Here is a 24,251-nt window from a genome sequence, read left to right as displayed (position 1 = left end):
TAAGGGACAATCTCCTGTCCATGAAAATCCATAGGCCACGTGGCTCTCATTATACTGTCCCTGAACAGTTCTTGCCTTCTTCACACTGGATTTCAAATGTTTCATTGACTGAATTAGAAGAATCACATCTTTTGACAAGAAGCATCTTTTTTTGAATCTGAGTCTTAGGTCAATTGCATGAGTTTAAAAAAAAGCTTCCGAAAATATTCACTTTAAAGTCTGTGTTAACATGAAAACATATTTAGGCAGGCAGGCAGGCCAGTTCAACAGTCGCTTCAATTGCGCATGTCTTTACTGTGTATACACAGTTTCTTGTCATATCAAATATATGATACGCGATCATTGCATATGCTCATATTGAATGTTTGGTCCTACACATGCACAAAACAGGCTGCATAATCAAGTGGATTTCCCTTCTCCTGGACTCACAGTAACAAATCTGCATATAAGTGGCACTAAAAGTTGGCGATGGAAGTCTATGCATGAGAGGCTCTGGAGGCCTAGAGATGCCTGGTGTCAGCAGATACTCCATTCAATAATAAACACCAAGGCTCTGAGAGAGATTGGAGGCACAGACATGACATTGACACTCAGGTAAGGCAGCGTTGCTTCCCGAAAATTTTGTAGCACACTGGTTGAAAACCACTGCCCTAGAGATAGCAAGAACTGCCGTTGTTGGAGTCAGAGACAATACAGTGTGGAGCTGGAAGAACACAGCAGGCCAGGCAGCATCAGAGGAGCAGGAAAGTTGACATTTCGGGTCAGGACCCTTCTTCAGAAATGGTGAGGGGGAAGGGAGCTTAGAAATAAATAGAGAGAGGAGGGATGGGGCTGGGGAAGGTAGGTGGGATGGTGATAGGTGAGTGCATGTAGGCAGTGGTCGGGATTGGTCAGTGGGATGAGAATGGCGGATAGGTGGGAGAGATGGACAGGTTGTGTCAGGTCAAGGAGGCGGGGATGAGAGGGAGGCTTCGACATGGGATGAAGCTGGGGGTGGGGAGATTTTAAAACTGGTCAATTCTATGTTTAGGCCATCGGGCTGTAGGCTCCCGAAGCAGAACATGAGGTGTTGCTCCTCCAGTTTGCATGTGGTGTCATTGTGACACTCGAGGAGGCCCAGGATGGACATGTCACCCAGGGAGTGGGAGGCAGAGTTAAAATGATTGGCGACCGGAAGGTGTTGTCGTTTGTCGCGTACAGAGTGCAGATGCTCTACAAAATGGTCTCCAAGTCTCTGCTGTAGAGGAGGCCACATCAGGAGCAGCGGATATAGTAGACCATGTTGGCAGATGTACAAGTGAACCCCTGTCTGATATGAAAGGTTTGTCTAGAGCCTTGAATGGAGGTAAGGGGAGAGGGGTAGGAACAGGTGTAGCACTTCTTGCGGTTGCAGGGAAACGTGCCGGGTGTGGTGATGTTAGTGGGGATTATGGAGTGGACAAGAGAATCGCGGAGTGAGCGGTCCCTATGAAAGGCAGATAGGGGTGGGGAGGGAAATATATCTCTTTGGTCTTGGGGTCGGATTGTAGGTGGCAGAAGTAGTGGAGAATGATACACTGGATGCAGAGGTTGGTGGGGCGATATGCGAGGACAAGGAGGATTCTGCCTTTATTTTTGTTGGGGAGAGGAGGTTTGAGGGCAGAAGTGCAGGAAATGCAAGAGATGCGGTTGAGGACATTTTTGATCACCGGAGGGGGGAAGTTGCAGTCCTTGAAATAGGAGTACATCTGGGATGTCAATGAGTGGAATGCTCCATCTTGGGAGCAGATGCGGCGGAGGCGGAGGAACTGGGAATAGGGGATCGCGTTCTTGCAGGAGGGCGGGAGAGAGGCAGTGTAGTCTAGGTAGCTGTGGGAGTCGGTGAGCTTGAACTAAATCTCAGTTTCGAGGCAGTTACCAGAGATGGAGATGGAGAGGTCCAGGAAGGAGAGGGAGGTGTCGGAGATTAAAGTCCAAGTTCCTGCCTCAGCCTTGAAGCTTTATAATGATCATTCAACTCATGAAGATTAATTTGGAAAATCTAAAAATTTAAACATCTTTAAACAAAGGTCAAAGTTAAGCACAACATTAGTGAAGAGAACTGCCGAAACATTAAATATCAGAATGTTGAAATGGCATTCAATAACTTGATACCCAATATTGATGGGAAATGTTTTTACACTGTATAAGCTTTAAATATTCATTTCTATCTATTTTAACACACCGTCATAGAAAATTATCAAAGTATTTTAAAGGCTGTTTGTTCTATGAGGAAAATTAAAGTGCAGTATGTTCCGATTCGCCACATTTCCTGTTGACAGTATATGGTTTATAACATAAAAATAAAAGAGTCTTGTCCATATAAGTGGTCAAAATTTTAAAGATTTGAAATCATACTTTTTTTCTCCTAATTTCCTACCATTTATAACAGGAAAAGTGCAGACAGTATATTTTCTAAAGATCACTGCAATCATATCTGAGAGTTATTCTTTGTTTTCTTGAGTAAGTGATTATTTGAAACAAGAAGCAAGTTTTCAAAAACCAAAAACCAATCTTCTATCGCAAGCTCAGCACTTCGGTACTGTTACAGAAACAGTATGAAACAGAGACAGAAATCTAAAAGCCAAATAGTAGAATTGAAAGATCTTCATTGAGTCTAATATGAGGAAGGCAGTCTATGCAACTAATCTTGAAAGAAGCTGCACAGTTCCCAACACGACCAGTGTTGAGCTCAGTTTAAGCAGTGATGACAACACTTCCGCCTCTTAACAAATGCAGCAATCTGCAAACACTTCACTACTATTTTAGAAGCCCGTGAAACGGACCGAGATCAAGGGGAAACACACATTTCCTTTACATTCAGCTACTTGTTCAAATCCGGCATCTGGACATTTTGCTGTTTTGGGCAGTCCAATTAAGGTAAGATTATCCAAAACCTTACTATATTTTAATGTGGAATGATTTGTTTAAAAGTATTCCCAATTGTAAGTTTTGCCTGGACCAACAGAAAATGACATTCAGAAAGATAAACATTGAACTGTATTTGACTGTAAGGCCTCAAGTTCCAGAACAATGATTTTTGAAAATGGCTATAGTGAAGTCCATGGTTTTAAATCAGCCCCTCAGAAACCAAGATGCTGCAGACTGCAATAGTTCATTCCAGATATGCCAACTCGTAAACTGACATGCATATTATTAATACCAGTTCACAGCAACTACTGCAATTGTAGCCTGATAAGTTCCCTGAAATTTGACTTGTTCGTTTATCAACATCTGTTCAATTAAAGTATTGATAAGGATTGGACAATTCTCTGAAGGAACCGGCACTAACACAATGGGCCCCATTACCTCCTTCTGTATTGTATCATTCCAAAAGCAGCAATGCAACATTCATATTCAATCCAATGTTGAGAGTTTAGAGTCTCTCCGGTGAATGTGTTTTCATTTCTATACTTAGTTTAATTAACATTGCTTTACAAAAGCAGTTTATATACACAATAAGAACCAGCGATCACTCACTTCACTGCGTGAGCCAAACAATCCAATGCAAAATGAATCTGTCTGACATTGCAAATCAATCTGGTTCACTTGTGGTGCTATTTTATGAAAGATAACAAGCTTTTTTAAAAATGTACTGTGAAACCCTTTCTTTGATAAGATCAGAATTATATGTCTTTTGTTTTCTATATGTTCTGTTCAATCTTCAGACAATTGCTGATTAACAAGATTAATGCTGAACCAAAGCTGGATTCATAATTCTTATCTCTTCAAATGTTACCTCAGCTCCCTCACGCAGTCATGCTTAACAGGGACCAATTCGGCAGTAGTCACTATCTGTCAGAAAATGTGGGCAACAGTTTATGGGTAATCAAATTTTCCAGTAAACAGTTGGGTGTCTAAGACTGAACCAAGTGCTCTTGCCACCACCAACAACCCTGCCACTCCAATGACCAGCTATCTAAGTAACACAGACAGAATAACACACTAACTATTACCTTAAACTGAATTTGCAAGTTACTGTTCACAGTACAAACTCAGCCCATGGAGACATCCTAGTCAAGGCGGATATGATTGGATAGTTCCACCAAACACACTGGGATACCACTGTGCTGTAAGTAACTGCGATTGACTTTACCTATTTTGTTTGCATTACATAACTATTCTACACACTCAATACTTTGCTAGAGAAATAATCCTGGAGACTTTGGTACTGTTTCAGTCATGAGTTTGAAGATTTTAATTTAAATCAACAAGAAATAATGTAGGAAGACAGTATAATCTAAATGTTGCTTTAGAGGGACTACAAGATTACAAGTTGGTGTGCTTAACAAGAGACTTCACTGTGATTATTAATTTTTGTTTTGTTTTGTTAGCTACACATTCTTCTTCCATAGATTCTGGTGTCAAATAGACTGTCTGCCGTGAATCCAGGCAAAAGGCCCGCCCTTGCTTCCATCTCATTGGCTGACAGGGTGGTGTCTGTAAATGCTCCACATAAAAATTGTGTTAACAACAGGATGTATGCTTGTAGCATTAGGTGGTTTTGCTTCGAGAACCTTCTACTTTTACAGCTGTTAATTTTGATCACCACCAATATTTGCTTTGTTACTCTGCTTTTGCTGTATTATGAACCTAGAAACAAATTGGATGATACCATTGCTGACCCAAAAACTTTGATTGTACTTCAAAGCTAATTCATTTGTTTGAAATGCTCTGATATGAACTTGGAGCATGAGGATGGATTATGACAGAGGAGCTTTTCTTACTTTAGGAAGCTTTTTGGGTTAATAAAACTGAAGTTTAATTTAGACTGAACAGGCTGGAATCCGCTGCTGTGAAAAGTGAAGCCACAATGAAGAGTGACTTGATGGAGTTCTTTAAGGTTATGAATAGGTTTTAACAGGAAACACCTGGAGAAGAGATTTCCACCTGGGGGAAGAGCAGACCGTAACTGGGGGCTATTTAAGATTGTCATAATTAATCCAATTGGGGAGTCAGGAGAAACTTCTTTAGCCAGAAGGTGAAGAGATTGTGAAACTTTCTACAATATGGAATGGTTGTGCCAACTAGCATAGATGAATTTTCAGGAAATACAAAAATCATGAGGAAGAAAGGAATAGAGGGAATTACCAATAGGTGGGATGAAGAGGAGAAGAAACAGATATGGAACAGGAACAGGAAGAGATATGTGAGAAGCATAAATGTCAGAATGGAACATTTCTTTGGCTAAGCTTTCTATATAAGAGCATTTGTGAACATTCATTTCTTTTTTGTTCCTACACCTATGCTCTAGGGCTATGAGAGTGGCAAACCAATATTCTAAACATGCAATTTGAGAACAATGACCTCGCGGATCTGCAGCCCCCGGAGTTCAGAATAGGGGCAATCATCTTTTACAGCATTCTTTTCCTAATTGGGCTGGCTGTTAACATGACCGCTATCTGGGTCTTCAGCTGCACTACCAAAAAAGGCACATCTGTCAACATATATATGACAAATGTCGCTCTGTTGGACCTCATCTTCATAATATTATTGCCTTTCCGTATGATATACTATGGGAAGAATTATTGGCCGTTTGGTGACGTCTTCTGCCGCATCAATGCTGCCCTCACTATATTTTACCCCAGCATTGCTCTGTGGCTTTTAGCCTTCATCAGTGTTGATCGTTACATGGCAGTGGTCCAACCCAAACATAGCAAGGAACTACGCCATATTGGCAAAGCTGCAGCAAGCTGTATCGGAATCTGGATAATGACCATTGTCTCTGTTTTGCCATTTATGTTTCCAAAAAATGATCCAGACAAGGTGTCAAACTTCACAACCTGCCTAAAAATGCTCGACATCATACACCTCAAAGAAGCAAACAGTGTGAACTTTATCCGGGTGATTTTCTTTTTTCTCCTGCCCCTTTTCATTATGATTGGTTGTTACTGCATCATCATCAACAGTCTTCTTAAAGGAAAAACATCTAAACTGAAGCCAAAAACTAAAGAAAAATCTATCAAAATAATTGTGACACTCATTGTTCAAGTGCTAGTTTGTTTCGTTCCCTATCATATCTGTTTTGTTTTATTATTGTTACAAAGCGGCCACACTGATTTCAATCCCTGGGCTGCCTTCACTACATTCTTGATGAATCTCAGCACTTGCCTTGACATAATTCTGTATTACATAGTGTCAAAGCACTTTCAGGCCAGAGTTATCAGTGTCATCTACTATCGGAACTATCTGCGGAGCGTACGACGGAAAAGCTTTAGAACTGGGAGCTTTCGTTCATTAAGCAACATCAACATCAGTGACATGTAAATAATGAAAGGCAATGAGACACACCTTTAATCCAAACAAGAAAATTGAAAAATATTTGCATTTATGTTGTGTCCTGTCACGTTCCATTGACTCAAAGTATGTTGCACAATGAAATGCTTTTGAAGAGGGGTGACTATAGAAATGCAATAGCGTGTCGCACCCCACACAACCACAAGAATGACCAATTTATCGGTTCTGGTGGTGCTGGTGAAAGAAAGAAAGTCAGTCAGGGCTTCAGGCAAATGTAATTCTATAAAATGCTCTGTTAAACTGCTCTCACCAAGTCTAACCTGAATAAATGCTTACACAGCTCTTGAATATTTGGTACTGAAATGATGCCTCTTTGTAATTTAACTATTTACCATCATGTTACTGGATCATCAAGTCAGAACAGGTGACATGTAACACCTACAATGCTCTCTTCAGTTCAAATCTTGAATAAATGAGCTCTCACTCAATGGCTCCTTACTGAGACTTGATCTAATATCAATGCATTGAGGGCAACAGGACAATCGCAATCTCAGTGGGACAAACCATCTATCGCCTTAAGCGATGGGATTTCAAGACTGAGAAAGAGACAGAATGATGGAAAAGAAAATTGTGTGACCATAAGACTACAAGAAATAGGAACAGGAGTAGACCATTTGTCCCCCAAGCCTACTGCAACATTCAATAAAATCATGCCTGATTCAACATTCCTCATGTCCACATTCCTGTCTTTTCCCATAACACTTGATTCCCTAACTGAACAAGATAAAATTGAAGTGTGATTTAAAGTGTAATCAAGAACAGAAAGAAATACAAAGTATGAGAAAGGAAAACTGGATTAAGCGAGCAATAGAAAATAACTTCAAAAAAATCTAAAATGTTTAGAAGTACAAGAAGAATTTATCTCTAGAAGAATGAGATTCGCCATTCTAAACTCTAAATCACATTAAGTGATTCATTAACGGTGGCTTAGTAAAAGGGTATTTGTGCAATCAATTATGACCCCTTATTTTCTGTGGCTTATTTAGCTGCAATAATTGTGCAGGTTCTTATCAATAACAAGGAGTCTGAGCGAGAGATGCTGTTTGTTAGAAGCAAACAGTATAGTAATACAAACTAAGCAGTAAGATCAAGGTTTATTATTCATATTGTTGCCTTTCATCCACTGAATTTGCTGGCTGATTTACATGTTAATAATGGCATGCATCATCAGCTCACCATTCTTTAAAGATTTGGCCCAATGTATCCTGTTATCGCCACCAGGACACAAGGGCCTGAAGGTAGTGCAGAAATTAAGATTAATCCCTAATGTAAGCGTATATATAAGAATGATATTTCGATTTTTTAGCTTAGACAGGAAGTAGGACTTAACAGAAGTGTAGAACCAAAATAATACTGGAACAGTTCTTCAAATTAAAATCAGGACTGAAGGATATGAGTTCAAACTCATACAATACAAATTTAAGGCAGATCTCAGGGGAATCTCTGCCACACAAGGACAGATCGACAGTTGTAACAGTTTTCTCAGTGGAACTGTTAAGGCGATAAAAGCTGAAACTATTTAAAAGACCACTGGTTGTTTTCATGGGGAAAGTTTGCAGTAAGGCATTGCTGGCAGGATGAAGTGTCTAAATGGCCTTTACCAACCACATAAATTTTTGATCTCACACCGATGGGTCTTTGAGAATCAGTAATTTAGTTTGAGCTCTGTTGAAGATAAACAGAAAATCCATTGGCTGCTGCTTTGCAAAAGTGAAAAATGTTGAACATTCTATTACAACAAAGATCACATTTATAATGTGTTTAACCAGGAATGTGTGATACAATTAAATTGACACTTGAATGTTCTTGCATATTTTGCAAATATACAGTACTCAAAGACTGTTAGTCAACACACGATACCAACAATTTCACAGAAAAATTCCATTTAAGAATTTGCATCACAAAGGTGATTTATTGAAAAATTATATACAGCAAGGAGGTGAATTGCACAATATTACAATTTGAAATAAGCAGAACTTAATTCAATATACTATGATACTCAATATCCTACCTATATCTCAGCTCCATTTTGGGACACAAAGAAAAATGCATCAATATTTTGCAATGTGTCCATCATCAGCGACGTCATAGATTTCAGAGCTATAATAAATTCAAGGAGCATCATTTCTAGAGTCATTTAAAGAATGACTGCATTTATATAACACCTTTCACAAAGTTGCAATGCCCTAATGTACTCCGTAGTCACAGAAGTTTATGTGAAGAACAGTCACTGGTATAGTATAGGAAACATGGTAGCTCATTTGCCACTAACATTAAGTCCAGAACTGCAGTCAGCACCCAGGAACCCAGCAGGAAAGACGATAATGAAGAAATAATAGGAAGGCCACACAAATAGCAATATAATAAATTACCTGATAATCTGCTTTAGTGATGATGGTTAAGGATAAATTATGGGTTTGCATACCAGAGAGAACTTCTTTGAAATAATCTCATTGAATCTTTTAACATTCATTCTGCAAGACTGATAGGCCCTTGGCCCTAATATCCATCTAAAGTTAAATATGACCAAAACTGTATGCCTTTTATCAAAAATCATGATGAGCTCTTTAATGGGTGGCACGGTGGCCCAGTGGTTAGCACTGCTGCCTCACAGAACCAGGGACCCGGGTTTCTGTGTGGAGTTTGCACGTGCTCCCCGTGTCTGCATAGGTTTCCTCCTTGTGCTCCAGTTTCCTCCCACAGTCCAATGATGTGCAGGTTAGGTGGATTGACAATGCTAAACTGCCTGTAGTGTTCAAGGATGTGTAGATTAGGTGTGTGATAGGGGGATGGGTCTGGGTGGGATGTTCTGCGGGTAGGTGTGGACTTGTTGGGCCGAAGGGCCTGTTTCCACACTGTAGGGATTCTATGATTCTATGTTCACCTGTACAAGCCTTGGCTTAACACTTGAAGAATCAGCAGTAGTTCAATGGGTAGCACTTGTACCTGAAGTTTCAAGTACCACTCCAGAAAGTTGAACACAAAATTCTGAACTGGCAATCCCAATGCAGTACTGAGCACTGTTGGGTGTTGAGAGATTCAGTTGTGACCCTGTTTGACCCTACACATGGATATAAAAGAATCCCATGGACATTGTAAAGAAGAGCAATGGAAATCCTGACTGGATTTCTCAGCCAGCATCGTCACTAAAACACACTATCTTCCCATTAACTTGCTGCTGTTGTGGGCTAATTCACTGTTGCATTTTTTACATTACAACAGTGACTACATTTCACAAGGTTGTAAAGAACTTTGGAACATCTTAAGGTAGCAAAAGATGCTATATAAATGCAAATCTTTCTTTAAAATCTCATCTAAAACCCAGCAATACAACACTCACAACAACACAAGAGATAGGAGCTGGCCTAGTGTTTATTACTTGAGCCTTCTCCACCATTATCCCCCAGCTCCCTTGACTCCCAAAATGTATCAATCTCGGGCTTAAAAATACTTAGCAACTGCGCACCCATAAACTCTCTGTAATAGAGAATTCTAAACTTTCAAAATTGCTCCTCATCTTCTCACCTGGCCTTATTTTGTTAGATTTTGCCCCTCTAATTCTGGACCCCATGTTTATTACACTTGTGTCAGGTGAGATTACTTGCTTAGATCTTGAAGTAGACTAGGGAAGTGGGAATCAGGTGAAAAGAACGCAGAAGTAGCTTGTAATTTCCATGGAACAAAATAAAACAACAAATTAGTATTAACTTACAAACCAGATGGCAAGATGTTCACAGACATGTCAAGTGTATGGTGCAGGGCTTCCACTAACACTAAGTCCATAACTGCAGACAGCACCCAGGAACCCAGGAGGAAAGACTATAATGAAGAAACAATATTCAATGTTGCCAACTGATAATTAACACAAATAATTAATTACGGTCAGAACAGCACAACACTTTTCAAGTTTGACTTGCAAACTCACAGCATGGCAACAGTGCACGCTACCTACATTCTTATGAATCTTTATGATTTTCAAGTTGCACTGCAACAACCTTCCAAATTTTTTTGACAGCACCTTCTAAGCCTGTACTTTTAATCCTGAAAAATTATGACACTTCCTCACTAACAGTACTACAGTGTGCCTGCACGACACAGACTGCATTAGTTAAAGGGATTGCTCATAATCACCTTCTCAAGGACAATTAGGGATGCAGGACAAACGCTGGCTTTGTCAGTGATACCCAGATCCCAATTTTTGTTTTAAAAAGTACCAAATTATTTCCTGCAATTAAGGTAACAAACCACTACAATTCACAAAATGTGTGTGGAAAGAAAAGGTGAAAGATTTTTTTTTTAAAAACTTGCATATTTATCTACTTTGTGTTTTTTCATTCATTCCCGAAATGTGGGCGTCCTCACCAGCACCTCATTTTCCACTTGGGGACCCTGCAGCTTTCTGGACTGGCTATCCAGTTCAATTAAGCTCTACTATATCCTTACCTCAACCCCCACAAACCAGGCCTTGTTATCACATAGTCTGCTATTATACACCACCCATTGTTACCCATTAACAGTCCCTATTAACAGCTATTCACCCTCCCAGCTGGATTCTTCTCTGCTCCTTTGTCTGTCTAAATGTTCTTCCTTCTTTTTGGGCTCTATCCCCACCTATGGTTTACTGCTTACCCCCTGCCCCTACCCTATCATCTGCATATAAACCTACATTTTCCAAGCTACCATCAGTTCCGAGGAAGAGTCACTTGACCTGAAATGTTAACTCTGATTTCTCTCCACATTTGCTGCCTGACCTGCTGAGCTTTTCCAGCAATTTCTAATTTTGCCAGCAATTATTACCCACACATAGTTGCTCTTGATCTAAGTGGCTTGCTAGGGCCATCCCAAAGGGTAGTTAAGAACCTGAGTTAATCATTTTGCTGTGGTCTGGGCTCACACATAAATCAGATCTGGTAAGGTGACAGATTTCCTCCCTAAAGGACATTGGTGAAGCAGATGCATTTTTACAATAATTGGCAATGGTCACTATTAGGCTAGCTTTAATTCCAGATTTTTATTGAATTACAATTTCACCAAACCATGTCCCAAGAATAAGAGCCTAGATAGCCCAATGACATTACCACTTTATCACTGTCTATTCAATAGCTTCAACACATCAAGAAGCCTGAATGTGCAAAATGGGATGTATACAAAGAATTCTTTCTAGTGAATTAACGTATCAGTGAGCTCAACTATCAGTAACCCAGGCCAATTTTTCTCTGTTTCAGAGATAGTAGGAACTGCAGATGCTGGAGAATCTGAGATAACAAGGTGTAGAGCTGGATGAACACAGCAGGCCAAGCAGCATCATAGGAGCAGGAAAGCTGATGTTTCGGGCCGAGACCCTTCTTCAGAAATGGGGGAGGGGAAGGGGGTTCTGAAATAAAAAGAGAGAGAGGGGGAGGTGGATAGAAGATGGATAGAGGAGAAGATAGGTGGAGAGGAGACAGACAGGTCAAAGAGGCGGGGATGGAGCCAGTAAAGGTGACTGTAGGTGGGGAGTTAGGGAGGGGATAGGTCAGTCCAGCGAGGATGGACAGGTCAAGGGGGCGGGATGAGGCTACTAGGTAGGAGATGGGGTTGGGGCTTGAGGTGGGAGGAGGGGATAGGTGGGAGGAAGAACAGGTTGGGGAGGCGGGGACGAGCTGGGTTGGTTTTGGGATGCGGTAGGGGGAGGGGAGATTTTGAAGCTTGTGAAGTCCACATTGATACCATTGGGTTGCAGGGTTCCCAAGCGGAAATTGAGGTGCTGTTCCTGCAACCTTCGGTTGGCATCATCGTGGCACGGCAGGAGGCCCAGGATGGACATATCATCTAAGGATTGGGAGGGGGAATTGAAATGGTTCACGACTGGGAGGTGCAGTTGTTTATTGTGAACCGAGCGTAGGTGTTTCACAAAACGGTCCCCGAGCCTCTGCTTGGTTTCCCCAATGTAGAGGAGGCCACAACGGGAACAGCGGATACAGTATACTACATTAGCAGATGTGCAGGTGAACATCTGCTTGATGTGGAAAGTCTTCTTGGGGCCTGGGATGGGGGGTTGAGGGGGGAGGTGTAGCACTTCCTGCAGTTGCAGGGAAAAGTACCGGGTGTGGTGGGGCTGGAGGGGAGTGCGGAGCGGACAAGGGAGTCACGGAGAGAGTCGTCCCTCCGGAAAGCAGATAAGGGTGGGAGGGAAAAATGTCTTTGGTGGTGGGGTCGGATTGGACTTGGATTGGGCGTTTTTGCAGGACCATCCCCTATTCCCAATTCCTTCGCCTCCGCCATATCTGCTCCCAGGATGAGGCATTCCACTCCCAAACATCTCAGATGTCCTCGTTTTTCAAGGATGGCAACTTGCCCCCCTCAGTGGTCGAGAACGCCCGCATTTCTCGCAACTCATCCCTCATACCCCCTCCCCACAATAACAACCAAAACAGAATCCCCCTCATCCTCACATACCTCCCCACCAACCTCCGGATCCAATGCATCATCCTCCAACACTTCCGCCATCTGCAATCCGACCCTACCACCAAAGACATTTTTCCCTCCCAACCCTTATCTGTCTTCTCTCCACCCATCTTCTCCTCCACCCATCTTCTATCCGCCTCCCCCTCTCTCCCTATTTATTTCAGAACCCCCTTTCCCTCCCCCATTTCTGAAAAAGGGTCTAGGCCCGAAACGTCAGCTTTCCTGCTCCTCTGATGCTGCTTGGCCTGCTGTGTTCATCCAGCTTTACACCTTGTTATCTCAATTTTTCTCTGTTTCCTGTTTGAACGTGCGAAATATAGTACTGTAGCTGCCACGCCACTGTTTCACCTTGTGCTAATTTTGACGTTTTACAGTTTTCACATGTTCTACACATCTTGTTATCAGTCTATTCAAATGTTTCTTGAGCATGAAACAACAGAATGTGTAGGACTGTAACTTTTTCAGAAATGTCACAGCAACTGACACACTATTTATTTTCATTGACTTGATGTGAGGCAATGGAATTTTTTTTTTGGCAACATGATCTCTCTGATCATACACAACGTGCTCTGTTCCATTGCACCCCAACAATATACCTTAACATGTTCCTCAGAACTCATTCTATACTGTGACATTTCCAGTCAGTGGCTAACCCCATCTCCTAGTTTCAGCAAATCATAAAGAACCTACGTTTATATTGCACCTTTTAACGCACTAAAACATCCCAAGATGCTACAGGGATTATAATCAAATAAAACTTTGATACCAAGTCATACGAGGCCAGATTATGACAGGTGACCATAAACTTAGTCAAAGGGGTAGATTTTAAAGAGTGTCTTAGAGGAAGAGAGAGATATGGAGTGGGTTAGTGATGGAATTCCAAAACCTGGAATCTCAGCAACTGAAATCAGGTCTGCCAACAGTGGAGTGATTAATATTGGCGATTCACAGGAAATCAGAACTGGAGAAACGCAGAGGTCTTAGAGGGTTGTTGGCTGGGGGAAGTTACAGAGATAGGAAGGAGAAAAGCCAGAGAGGATTTGGAAACAAGGATGAGCATTTCAAAAATAAATCTGTGACAGACTTGGAGTCAGCATGCATGAAGGCCACTGGGTTAACAGGACTTGGTCTGAGAATAAGAGCAGCAGGTTTGGCTGAACCCCAGTCAGTGGAAGGTGAAAAACGTTTCTATCCAAGTTTCAGAATGAGGAAACTAGACAAGATACAAAGCATTCTAATTTACGTTGATGATACAAATAAACTGAAGTTTAAATAAATGATACATACTGCAAATTTTCGGCTACCATATCTTCTTTCAAATATTCTAAAATTGTATATTAGAAGGCAACTGCAGAATAAGTCTTTTAGGTCGAGGTAAATAATCCTAGCAGAGATGACTCTCCATGCCTGAAAGAGATCAAAAATCAGAAATTTAAGATAATAATCATATCTAAGATTAGGCAATCAATGCTTTTATGGAGACCACCTACTCTATGTGACCTCCTAAACAAAGTTTGATCATTTAGGGGAGTCAGAAAGAAATGTTACAAATCTAGTTATTTCCTTAAGACTGATTCTGGCCTTTTCTGAATCCCAATTTCAATTACTCTGCCATTGACGGCCCTGCCTCTCGCTGCCTCGACCCTCCAACTCCACTTTCATTTGGTTCTCTCCTTCTTTTCCCACGATTCCCTGTAGTTGCTGGTGGCAATGCTTGTAACTTGTTATTTCAATTGGTGAAACAGGTGATTTTGTGGTGAATCTTTCAAAAAAATAACCCATGTTCGTTTCCCTCAGTGCAGAGGCGAGTGGGCAGGTCAGAGGAGCTCTTTGTGGGCCTGGCTAAGGTAGCCATCAACAGGTCCAGGCAGTACCCCACTGCCCACTCCACTTCTTTGACTATGTTCAAGTTCTTACAGAAGGAGTAATGCAGTCTCCGTCAATACCCTTGAGGCCTTCAGAGTAAAGTAGGCATCGGTGGAAGGGAATGGGGTGGCTGGAGTGCATTATCTCCCATTCCAACTCTATTTTAATTTAATGGGCAGTGCTTGCAAATTGTTGATTGTTTTAATTTGTTAGCTGGGTGATTTGCAGTTGGGTTTAAAAGAAAACACTCAAATTTATGATTTGACGGAGGGTTTTAAATAAGCAGCTGTTGTGGTACAGTGGTAATGTTTCTACTTATGGGGTAGGAGGCAAAATAAAAACCTGAGTTGTGCACGTGATATCCACCAGCACTCTCGAAACTTTTAGAGAGAGTTGGCACCATGGTGGCTGGAGTGCATTATCACCCCCCAACACTTTTGATTGAGCTCCCCCTTCATTTTCCCAACCTTTCACTATTGTTATTATTGTTGTTGCACTGCTTCTTGTGGGCAATGCTGTAGTTTACTTGTACTGCAACAGCTGTAATTTACTTGTTTATTGGGTTAATTGGGTGATTTGATGGTAGACTTTTTTCAAAATAAATAAATAGACTGGGTTTCTTATTTGCTTAATTAGTTAACTGGGTGATGTAGAGGTTTTTTTTTTCCAAAATGAAGACAGACCTGAATTCTTCCCCAGTGAGGAGTTGTGTTCTGGGTAGACAAAGTGTTCAGAAACATACAAGATAGGAGTAGGCCATTTGATCGCTGGAGCTTGCTCCACCACTCAATATCGTCATGGCTGATCATCAAGCACAATACACTAATCCCACCCTCTCCTATATCCTTTTGATCCCTTCAGCTACAAGAGCTATGTCTAGCAACCTTCTTGAGAACATAATGTTTTGGCCTCAACCACTTTCTGTGGTAGTGAATTCCATAGGCTCAGCACTCTCTGGGTGAAGCAATTACTCATCTCAGTCCTACAAGGTTTACCCTTTATCTTTAAACTGTGACACCTGGTTCAGGATTCCCCCACCATTGGAAACATCCTCCTGCAACTAACCTGTCCTGTTAGTCAAGTCCTGTTAGAATTTTATAGCTGTCTATGAGATTCCCCCCTCATTCTTCTAAATGCTAGTGAATGCAATACTAACCGATTCAATCTCTCCTCATGCATCAGTCCTGCCATCCCAGGAATCAATTTAGTAAACCTTCGTTGCACTCCCGCTACAGCAAGAACATCCTTAGGAGACCAAATAAAGGACCAGATAAGAGACCACATAAGGAGACCAAAACTGCACACATTTCAGGTGTGGCGTCACCAATGCCCTATATAATTGCAGCAAGACATCCTTGTTACTCTACTTGAAACTTCTTGCTATCAAGGCCAACAATTTACTTTTTTAAAAACTGTCTATTGCATCTGCATGCTTACTTTCAGCAACTGATGCACGAGGACACTCATTTCCTGTTATCAATTTACAGCCATTCAAATCATAATCTGCCTTCCTATTTTTGCTAAGTGAATAACCTCACATTTATCCACATTATACAGCACCTGCCATGCATTTAGCCACTCACTCAGCCTGTCCAAATCACATTACAACATCTCTGCATCATCTCAATGCAAACACCTCAATTAGCTTTGTATCATCTGCAAACTTCGAAGTATTACATTTAGTTTCCTCATCTAAATCATTAACGTATATTAGCTGGATTAGCTGGAGTCCTCATACCTATCCCTGCAGTATCCCACTGGTCTCTGCTTGCTATTCTTTTTTTCTTTCTGCCTATCTCAATACATTATCCCCAGTCCCTTGTGCTTTAATTTTATTTTCTTATGCAGAAATTTTGTCAAAAGCTTTCTGCAAGTCCAGATTAACCACATCCACTGATTCACCTGATCAACTGTACTAGTTACATCCTCAACGAATTCCAGTAAATTTGTCATGCATGATTTCCCTTTTGTAAATCCATACTGTGTCTGATTCTACCACTGTTTTCTAAGTGCTCTGCCATAAAATCTTTGATAATGGACTCTAGCATCTTCTCACTACCAACGTCAGATTCACTGGTCTGTGATTCTCTCCCTACCTCCCTTTTTAAAGAAATGAAGGTCGAAACTAATATTTGTGCTGAACTATAGATTGACAATAAAACCCTTCTAAATCTCAAAAAATTTTTTGTGCCTAATTCAACATATGAATGTCGATCTGTTAACCTGGAGGAAGGAAAGGGAAAAAGAGAAAGGAGGTAGAGAAAACAGGGGAGGGAGCAAGAAGACAAGATGGAGGAATAGAATGGGGAGAGAAGACAGAGTGGAAGAGGAGGAAGGAGGCAAGGATGATGGACCAATTGGTTTTGTTCCTGCCTTGAAATTTTTGTACTCATTATTCCTGGTTGGACAAATCTACTTTACCAAGTAGTAATTTTGGAGTTTTCATGGGGTGTTAAATATTTTTGAGGATGATCTTGATAAGTGAGATGTACCTAAAAGAAAGGAGGCTCACCTGGGATATAAAAACCAGCAGAGGTCCCAAAAGACCAATTTTGGCACTATACAGGACATTTTATGAAACACACAATAGGCACAAAATTTCTTGCTCCTCACCCAAATTGATTGTTGGATAACATGGTGAGTCACCTAATTTTGTAAACTATTCAGCAGAAGGCCAGCTAGTCTCTTATACTCCCAACTTGCATTCTAAAGCATCAATTTAACCAGATATCCAAACCAAACGGGGGAAGTTGTTTTAATTTTACATCCTGATGTGCGGCAGCAAACTTGTGCATTAACGCACTAGCTCTCCAGACTATGGTTTTATGTAATACTAATTTGAAGGAAATATAATAATTTCATCAATTAAAAGAATAGTTGTTTGGAATAGAGATGTCCATACACAGAAAAATGCAATTATTCACATTTGCCATTAGGCTTTACTAATAAAGACAGAATTACCTTCAATAAATATAATTTTATAATTTTACATCATGGGCTGAAGGGCCTCTACTGCGCACACTGTTCTATAATATATTCTTGAATAAAAATAAATTCAGTGCAAACTTTAGGTGTTAGACAATTTCTGAAATTGTAAAAATGAAAAATCATCAAATCCACCTGCTATGTTATCACCACACCATCATTCCTTTCTAGGGCAAATACAGTGTAAACAAATTATTTATTTTCAACGACATTTATACTGCACTTCTCAAAACTTTAGGCTGTCCCAAAGTGCTTCACAGCCAATGAATTATTTGTGAAGTATTGACGTTGGTGTAACATACGTGATGTAACAACCAACTGTGCATAATGAGGTCCAGCAAATGGTAATGAGATAATTTGTTATAATAATATTGGTTAAGGTACAAAGTTTGCACGCTTTTCAAAATAGTGTTGTGGGATCTTTCACATCTATCTGAGGCGATGGACTTGTTCCTAGGTTTAAAATCTCATCAAAAGACAATGCCTTAACAGAGCAGCATTCCCTCAGCACTGCACTAAGAGTCTTCTCTTAGGTTGTGGGTTTAAGTATCTGGTGTGCAACTTTAACCAATTACTTTCTAAATAATAACAAGCTGCATTTGTACAGTTTATGGAAAATGCCCCTAAATAACTTCACAGGAATTTCAGCAGACAAAAACCAACAAAATAACAAAAAAATCATTCCTCATCACGCCTGCCCATTGGCCAAATAAGACTCCATGTTACCTGAACTTCCATGCTCAATGTATTCCAATTTTTGTTTTAAATCAATCTGTCTAGTAATTTGAATATAAGATAATGAATCTGCACTACCGAGTGACAGGCTGATGTTTCACTTTAGGATTCAAAATGGTCAAAAATATTTGGCACGTTATGATATAAGTTGAGTCCATCAATTAAGATAAAGCTTTTCTCACATTTACCCACAGAATGTATGCCATCAATTATTAAGTTTAAGTGACATTCATACATTACACACTCTAGCAGGATGCCATAATATTCAAGTTGGCTGTTTATCCAACATTTGATAGCCAAAACTAAGCAGGTGAGGTGGACAAACTCACACTGACATCTGTTTTAGGTAAAATATTTATTTTGATACCAATCATTAGGCTTTATAATTTAAGTCATGGTGTACAGGAAGTTTTTGATACACGATTATCTTTGATTTCTCTTTGAAATCATTCATATTTTTAATTTCAAAAATTCTTATTCAATATTAAAGAATCACACATTCATTCTGCCCAACATGCTCTTTGGAAAAGTTATCCAATCAGTCCCACTCCCCAGCTCTTTGTTTATAGCCGTGTAAAGGGTTCCAGCTTCTAGTTCTTTTGCCAATTGCCTTAAATCTGCTTTCCTGCTCCTCTGATGCTGCCTGGCCTGCTGTGTTCCTCCAGCTCCACACTGTGTTATCTCTGACTCCAGCATCGGCAGTTCTTGCCATCTCTGCCTTAAATCTGTGTACTTTGGTTACCAAGTCTTCTGCCACTTGAAATGGTTTCTCCTTACTTATTCTATCAAAACTCTTCATCAATTTTGAATACTTCTATCAAACTCCTGTTTCAATAAAGCTCTGACTACGTGCTCAATAGGTCAGTGATTTTCAAATATTTTTGCTTGAAAAATCCCCTTCTGAAATGGATTAGTAATTATGAATCCATCCATCTAATTTGTAACACTACGTAGTTATGAAATGAAAATGCAGCTTGTTAAAAAAAATTGATACATCTTTTAAGAAAGCAGGGATTTACCTGCACGTTATTCCAACATTCCTCCACTCCAGCTTCCTGGCTTGATGCTATAGATGGAGTAGTCACACTCCACTCCCACTTGCACCTTATTTTTCAGCATCTCAGAAGTCTCCATGGACCTCAGTTTCAGAACTACGACAGTCAAAGTACTGTTCAATAAGACATCACAGAACTTACCTGTTGATCTTGTTTTATTGCTTGTAGGTTATAGATGAAGTACTGTTGGTATTGCTGAAGAGGTACAGTTAAAACAAAGGCCAGTGTACTTAAGATCACCATAAGACTCTTGGATAGGGGGGCTTTATCTGTAAAATAGAAAGAAAAGAATTGAAAGTGCAATATAAAGAAGGATATTTCATAAGAGATAGTTCTTTTACCCATTCTCTAATTGATAGAATTTATCATAAAAATTCCCCTAACCAAGTATGAGTGTAACTCATTATATTTGCTTGTATCAACATGTTAGCAACAAATATCTCAACACTGACAGCCCATAAAAAGTATAGGGCATTCATTTACAGCAAAGAAACAGGCCATTCCATTAAACTGATGTATGCTAGTGTTTATGCTCCATACGAGATTCTTGCCAGCCCTGCTCATTTCACCCTATCAGCATAACAGAAGAAAGCACAGCATAAAATGTGGTTGCTCAGTTTGAATCAGTGCTGGCTCTTCTGAAAAGCAAACCAATTAGTCGCAATCTCCCATGTACTTGCAATTTTTTACCTTGTCCATCTGGCCCTTGCTTTCTCATTTACCTAACTTCTATCCTCTTATATGCACCTAATCTACTGTCATACCTGCTCCATGAGGTGAGGAGTTCCATATTTCACCACTCTCTGCATAAAAGAGGTTTCTTCTCCACTCCCTGTTGGATTTTCTCTGATGATGATTTTATATTTATGGCCTCTGGCTTTGATCTCATTCTCCAGCACACCTGTTTCCCTGCATCTTTTGTTTCCAAGAATTTCAGCATTTTATGGACCTCTATCAAGTTATCCCTCAGCTTTCTCTTTTTTGGAGAAAAAGACCCAAGACTGTTCAATTCTTTCCACTTGACAGGTTACTTAAAACTAACAAAAAGCATTACACCATCCTACTCATCCCCACAGAGGAAATCAGAAATACATTTAGGTCAGAGTGTCATTTATACCTGAGACAGAAGAATTAAGTATTCAACACACTTCATGACTTAAGCACAGGAGGCTAGGCTGACACTCCAGTTCCAAAAACAAAGGAAAGCTGCATCGTTGGAGGTAACATCTTTTACAAGGTCCGATTTTCTCCCTCAAGTATAACATACATGTGAATATTGATCAATTCACCATTCTTCACTGTTAGTTAAATCATTTAATTGACTTGCTCAGAACTCAAATTACCTTGAAATGCAAAAATGTGGTCTGAATTAAACTACATGACCTGTGCAAGAATACTGCCAGCTTCCTAAGACTCCTCTGCTTTGCAGTAGAACACTATATATGCCAAACTGTTCAAGCTTGGAAATATACTTATGCAAATTTAAGAGTATTTAAGAAGTTCTAGCTTTCTGTAATCACTACTAACTTTAAATATTGGAAAGCCTAAAATATGTACGTATTTACATTAGCAGGGGAATCATTACCAGCTGCAACAAGTACAGTGAAATTATAAGGACTTATGCTTACTTTAAAGTTTGCTATCAGAGTGAATTACTCTGTAAGCTAACCAGATGAATTAATTGATGATAACTTTAAAAGTTGACAGGGTACATAGAAAGAAACTATTTCCTCTGGTGGGTATTGAGAATAGGACTGAAGTCAACAGGACAGGACATAGGATTATAACCTTAAAATGTGAGCCAGGCTGTTCCAGGATGATGTCAAGAAACCCTTCATACCAAAGGTAATGGTGATCTGAAATTCTTATTCCCTAAAAAGCTGCTGAGGGTCAGGTGTCGAACTTTAGAGCTGGTCTAAAACTGCTTTATGTGGCTCAGAGTTAAATATTGTCTGCTCATGCTCTGTGAAGTGTACTGGGACATTTATCTACATTAAAGGTGTTATATAATGCAAGCTAGCAGAAATTGGTGACATTATCTGATATCTTGGAACTCCAAAAAAATGTAATGAAGTGGAATATTTCTATCTTAAGGGGTCAAATGTATTTTATTCCTTTGTTTTACACATCAATCCTGTTCCCAATCCCCACCGGAGGAAATAGGGTAAATAAACAGAAACTTTAAACTTCTTAAATTATTATCAATTAGTTCACCTGGTTAGCTAATTGAATACGGACAAAAAGTTTGGTCAAAGAGGTAGATTTTAAGAGTTGATTTAAGGTAGAAAGGTGGAGAGATTTAGGAAGGAAATTTTGCGGCTTGGGCCATTGGTAGCTGAAGGCATGGCTGCCAATGATGGAGCAATTCCAATCAGGGACGTGAAAAAGACTAGAATTGAACAAGTGCAGCTATCTCAGAGGGTTGTAGGGTCGGAGGAAATAACAGAGATAGGGAAGGTACAAGTTCATGGAAGGAACGAAACACAACAATACGAATTTTAAAACTGTGGTACTGCCAAACCAGGAAACAATGTAGGTCAGCAAGAACTGGAGTGAAGAGTGAACAGGACTTTTATTTGGTCACACATAGCACTAAATCACAATACTGAACTAGAGATGATACTGTGTTGAAGATCAGGTACAAAATTAAAAGTTGTTATCCAATAATTGCAAAGTTAAGACTTATTGGTTTTAAGAAGTCTAGTAACCGATTAAAACTAAATTCCACACATATTATGGAGTTTAATTTTTGAATTTTGAACTAATAATAAAACATTGCATTGTCTCTCTGCAAGTGACTATACTGGTTTCTTTCACATTGTGCCCACGCAGTAAAAGGAGGGGTCCTCAGTTTTGTCCCTTATCTCTACAATGAAGGAACTGCATCTCAACTGGTTGGGAATAGTTCACAATTTAGTATTGTCCATTTTGTGAAATGGTTGTTCAACATATTGCCAATATCGATAACAGCAAGCAGCAAAACTCTTCAATTCCATGGGCATCACACAGGGCCCAATTCTGTCCTCACCCTAAGTTCAAAACACAAATGGGTCCACTCTGGGTTACTAGAGAAAATGTCCATGTGACATGTGAACATTCAGCCCACTGAGTCTGCTCCACCATTCAACGAGATCATGGCTGATCTGATAATCTTCATTTCCACTTGTCTGCCTTACCACCTTAACCCTTGATTCCTTTACTGATTAAAAACCTATCTCAGCCTTGAATACATGTAATGACCCACACTCTACAGTCCTCTATGGTATAGAATTCCATAGATTCACTATTCTCTGAGAGAAGAAATTCCTCCTCATTTCTGACTGAAATAGACAACCCTTTACTCTGAGTTTATAACCTCTGGTCATAGTCTCTGCCACAAGGGGAAACAACTTCCTTACATCTATCCTGTCAAGCCACTAAGAACCTTATATGTTTCAATAAAGTCTACTCTTTTTTTCTAAACTCCAAAGATTACAAATCCAACCCTCTCACCTTCTGCTCCCTCCATATCCAAAATCAGCCGAGTGAACTTTCTCTGAACTGTGTCCAATGCCCGTATATCTTTCATTAGATAAGGGAGCCAAAACAGTTCATCGTATTCAGGTTGCGGTCTGATTAGTGCCTTGTATAGTTTTAGCAAGAACTCCCCATTTCTAGACTCCATTGTTTTTGAAATAAAGGTCAACATTCCGTTTGCCTTTCTAATTACCCACTGAACGTACATGATAGCTTTTTGTGATTCATGCATGAAGACCCCAAACCCCTCTGTACTGCAGCTTCCTGCAGTCTTTCCCCGTTTAAGTAATATTCAGCTCTTCTATGCTTTCTGCCATAGACACACATTTTTCCAAATGTTATTCCAACTACCAAGTTTTTTCCCCACTCAATTACCACGTCTATATCCCTCTGTAGGCTCTTTGTGCCATTCTCATTACTTGCTTTTCCACCTATTTTTGCGTCATTGGCAATAGTACATGCACTTCTGTCATCCAAGTAGTTAACATATTTTGTAAATAACTGTGGCATTCCACATATAGCTACATGTTTCCATCCTGAAATTTGGTGTAATTGGTTTAATCAATTTAATTTCAAAATCATATAGAGAGATACAGGCCATAGTGCATAATAAAACCTCAAAAACAAATTTTGATTTAAATTTTAGGTTTTATTTTCTTTCATTATAATTCCCCTTCTTTGTGGGCTGTCTCTTATTTATTTAGCTTAATTTGGTTTCATTGGTTAAGTAAAATAGTATAAAAAGAAATTGCCCTGGCCTGACAAAGTGGTAGGAAGCAGACATATATAACGCTGTATATTATAATAAACCCATTATCAGGAAAGGTATTACTGCCTGATTTAATACTTCTTTAACTGGCTTGGAATTAACTTAACAGAGTCAAGATTGTTGCCATCTGATCCAGAAATGATGCCACCCCTAAGTCGACTGTGGTGGCCTATATAGCAATGTCAAAGTCATTCTATCTATTAATGGTTCCTCTTGCAAATCTCATCGACTTTAAACGTACAAGTGCATTTGTGCATAAGCTACAAATTTATATATTTTTACTGTGTGCATGCGATCGTTGTTCCACATTAATCAAAAATTAAAAAGAAACTTTAAAGATTTGAAATTAAGACACAGTAAACAACAAACTGATTATATATATTAATTATATATTATTAAAACATTTAATGAATGCTTTTAAATGTGCAGCAAGCAATATTTTAGAAGCATGTTTTTTCTGATAGCACCCGTAATTCACAAGATAGTTAGAAATGAAAGAAGAGATAACACAGTGTGGAGCTGGAGGAACACAGCAGGCCAGGCAGCATCAGAGGAGCAGGAAA

The 24,251-nt window shown here is 39.8% G+C and overlaps 2 protein-coding genes across 2 annotated transcripts; one reads left to right on the top strand and one right to left on the bottom strand.

Moving 5' to 3' along the window:
• Nucleotides 1–2,784: 2,784 nt before the first annotated feature.
• gpr18 (G protein-coupled receptor 18) lies at nucleotides 2,785–6,603 on the top strand. Its single transcript, XM_020529788.2, has 3 exons — nucleotides 2,785–2,898; nucleotides 4,007–4,090; nucleotides 5,273–6,603. Exon 3 carries the CDS (start codon nucleotides 5,305–5,307, stop codon nucleotides 6,283–6,285), a length of 981 nt encoding a protein of 326 aa, XP_020385377.1. The 5' UTR covers nucleotides 2,785–2,898; nucleotides 4,007–4,090; nucleotides 5,273–5,304; the 3' UTR covers nucleotides 6,286–6,603.
• A 1,591-nt stretch (nucleotides 6,604–8,194) lies between these two features.
• On the bottom strand, nucleotides 8,195–19,666 carry LOC125483319 (ubiquitin-associated domain-containing protein 2-like). Its single transcript, XM_048598035.1, has 3 exons — nucleotides 19,545–19,666; nucleotides 14,050–14,169; nucleotides 8,195–10,134 (listed from the first exon to the last, which is right to left on the bottom strand). Exons 1-3 carry the CDS (start codon nucleotides 19,644–19,646, stop codon nucleotides 10,024–10,026), a joined length of 333 nt encoding a protein of 110 aa, XP_048453992.1. The 5' UTR covers nucleotides 19,647–19,666; the 3' UTR covers nucleotides 8,195–10,023.
• Between the last annotated feature and the right edge of the window lie 4,585 nt (nucleotides 19,667–24,251).

Source organism: Rhincodon typus, chromosome 6 (genome assembly GCF_021869965.1).
Source record: "Rhincodon typus isolate 14 chromosome 6, sRhiTyp1.1, whole genome shotgun sequence".
Taxonomy (NCBI): domain Eukaryota; kingdom Metazoa; phylum Chordata; class Chondrichthyes; order Orectolobiformes; family Rhincodontidae; genus Rhincodon; species Rhincodon typus.
The sequence above is the reverse complement of the archived record's forward strand: the minus strand, read 5'-3'. Positions and strand labels throughout refer to the sequence as shown.

Bases quoted from the DNA above. Each gene is read 5' to 3' on its own strand.
- gpr18 (XM_020529788.2), top strand. From the start codon at position 5,305: ATGCAATTTGAGAACAATGACCTCGCGGATCTGCAGCCCCCGGAGTTC.
- LOC125483319 (XM_048598035.1), bottom strand. From the start codon at position 19,646: ATGGTGATCTTAAGTACACTGGCCTTTGTTTTAACTGTACCTCTTCAG. The intron at 14,170-19,544 runs GTAAGTTCTGTG...GATCTCTTTCAG, and splicing joins CAATAAAACAAGATCAACAG to GCATGGAGAGTCATCTCTGC. The intron at 10,135-14,049 runs GTATGTATCATT...TCTTCATTATAG, and splicing joins ATGGTAGCCGAAAATTTGCA to TCTTTCCTCCTGGGTTCCTG.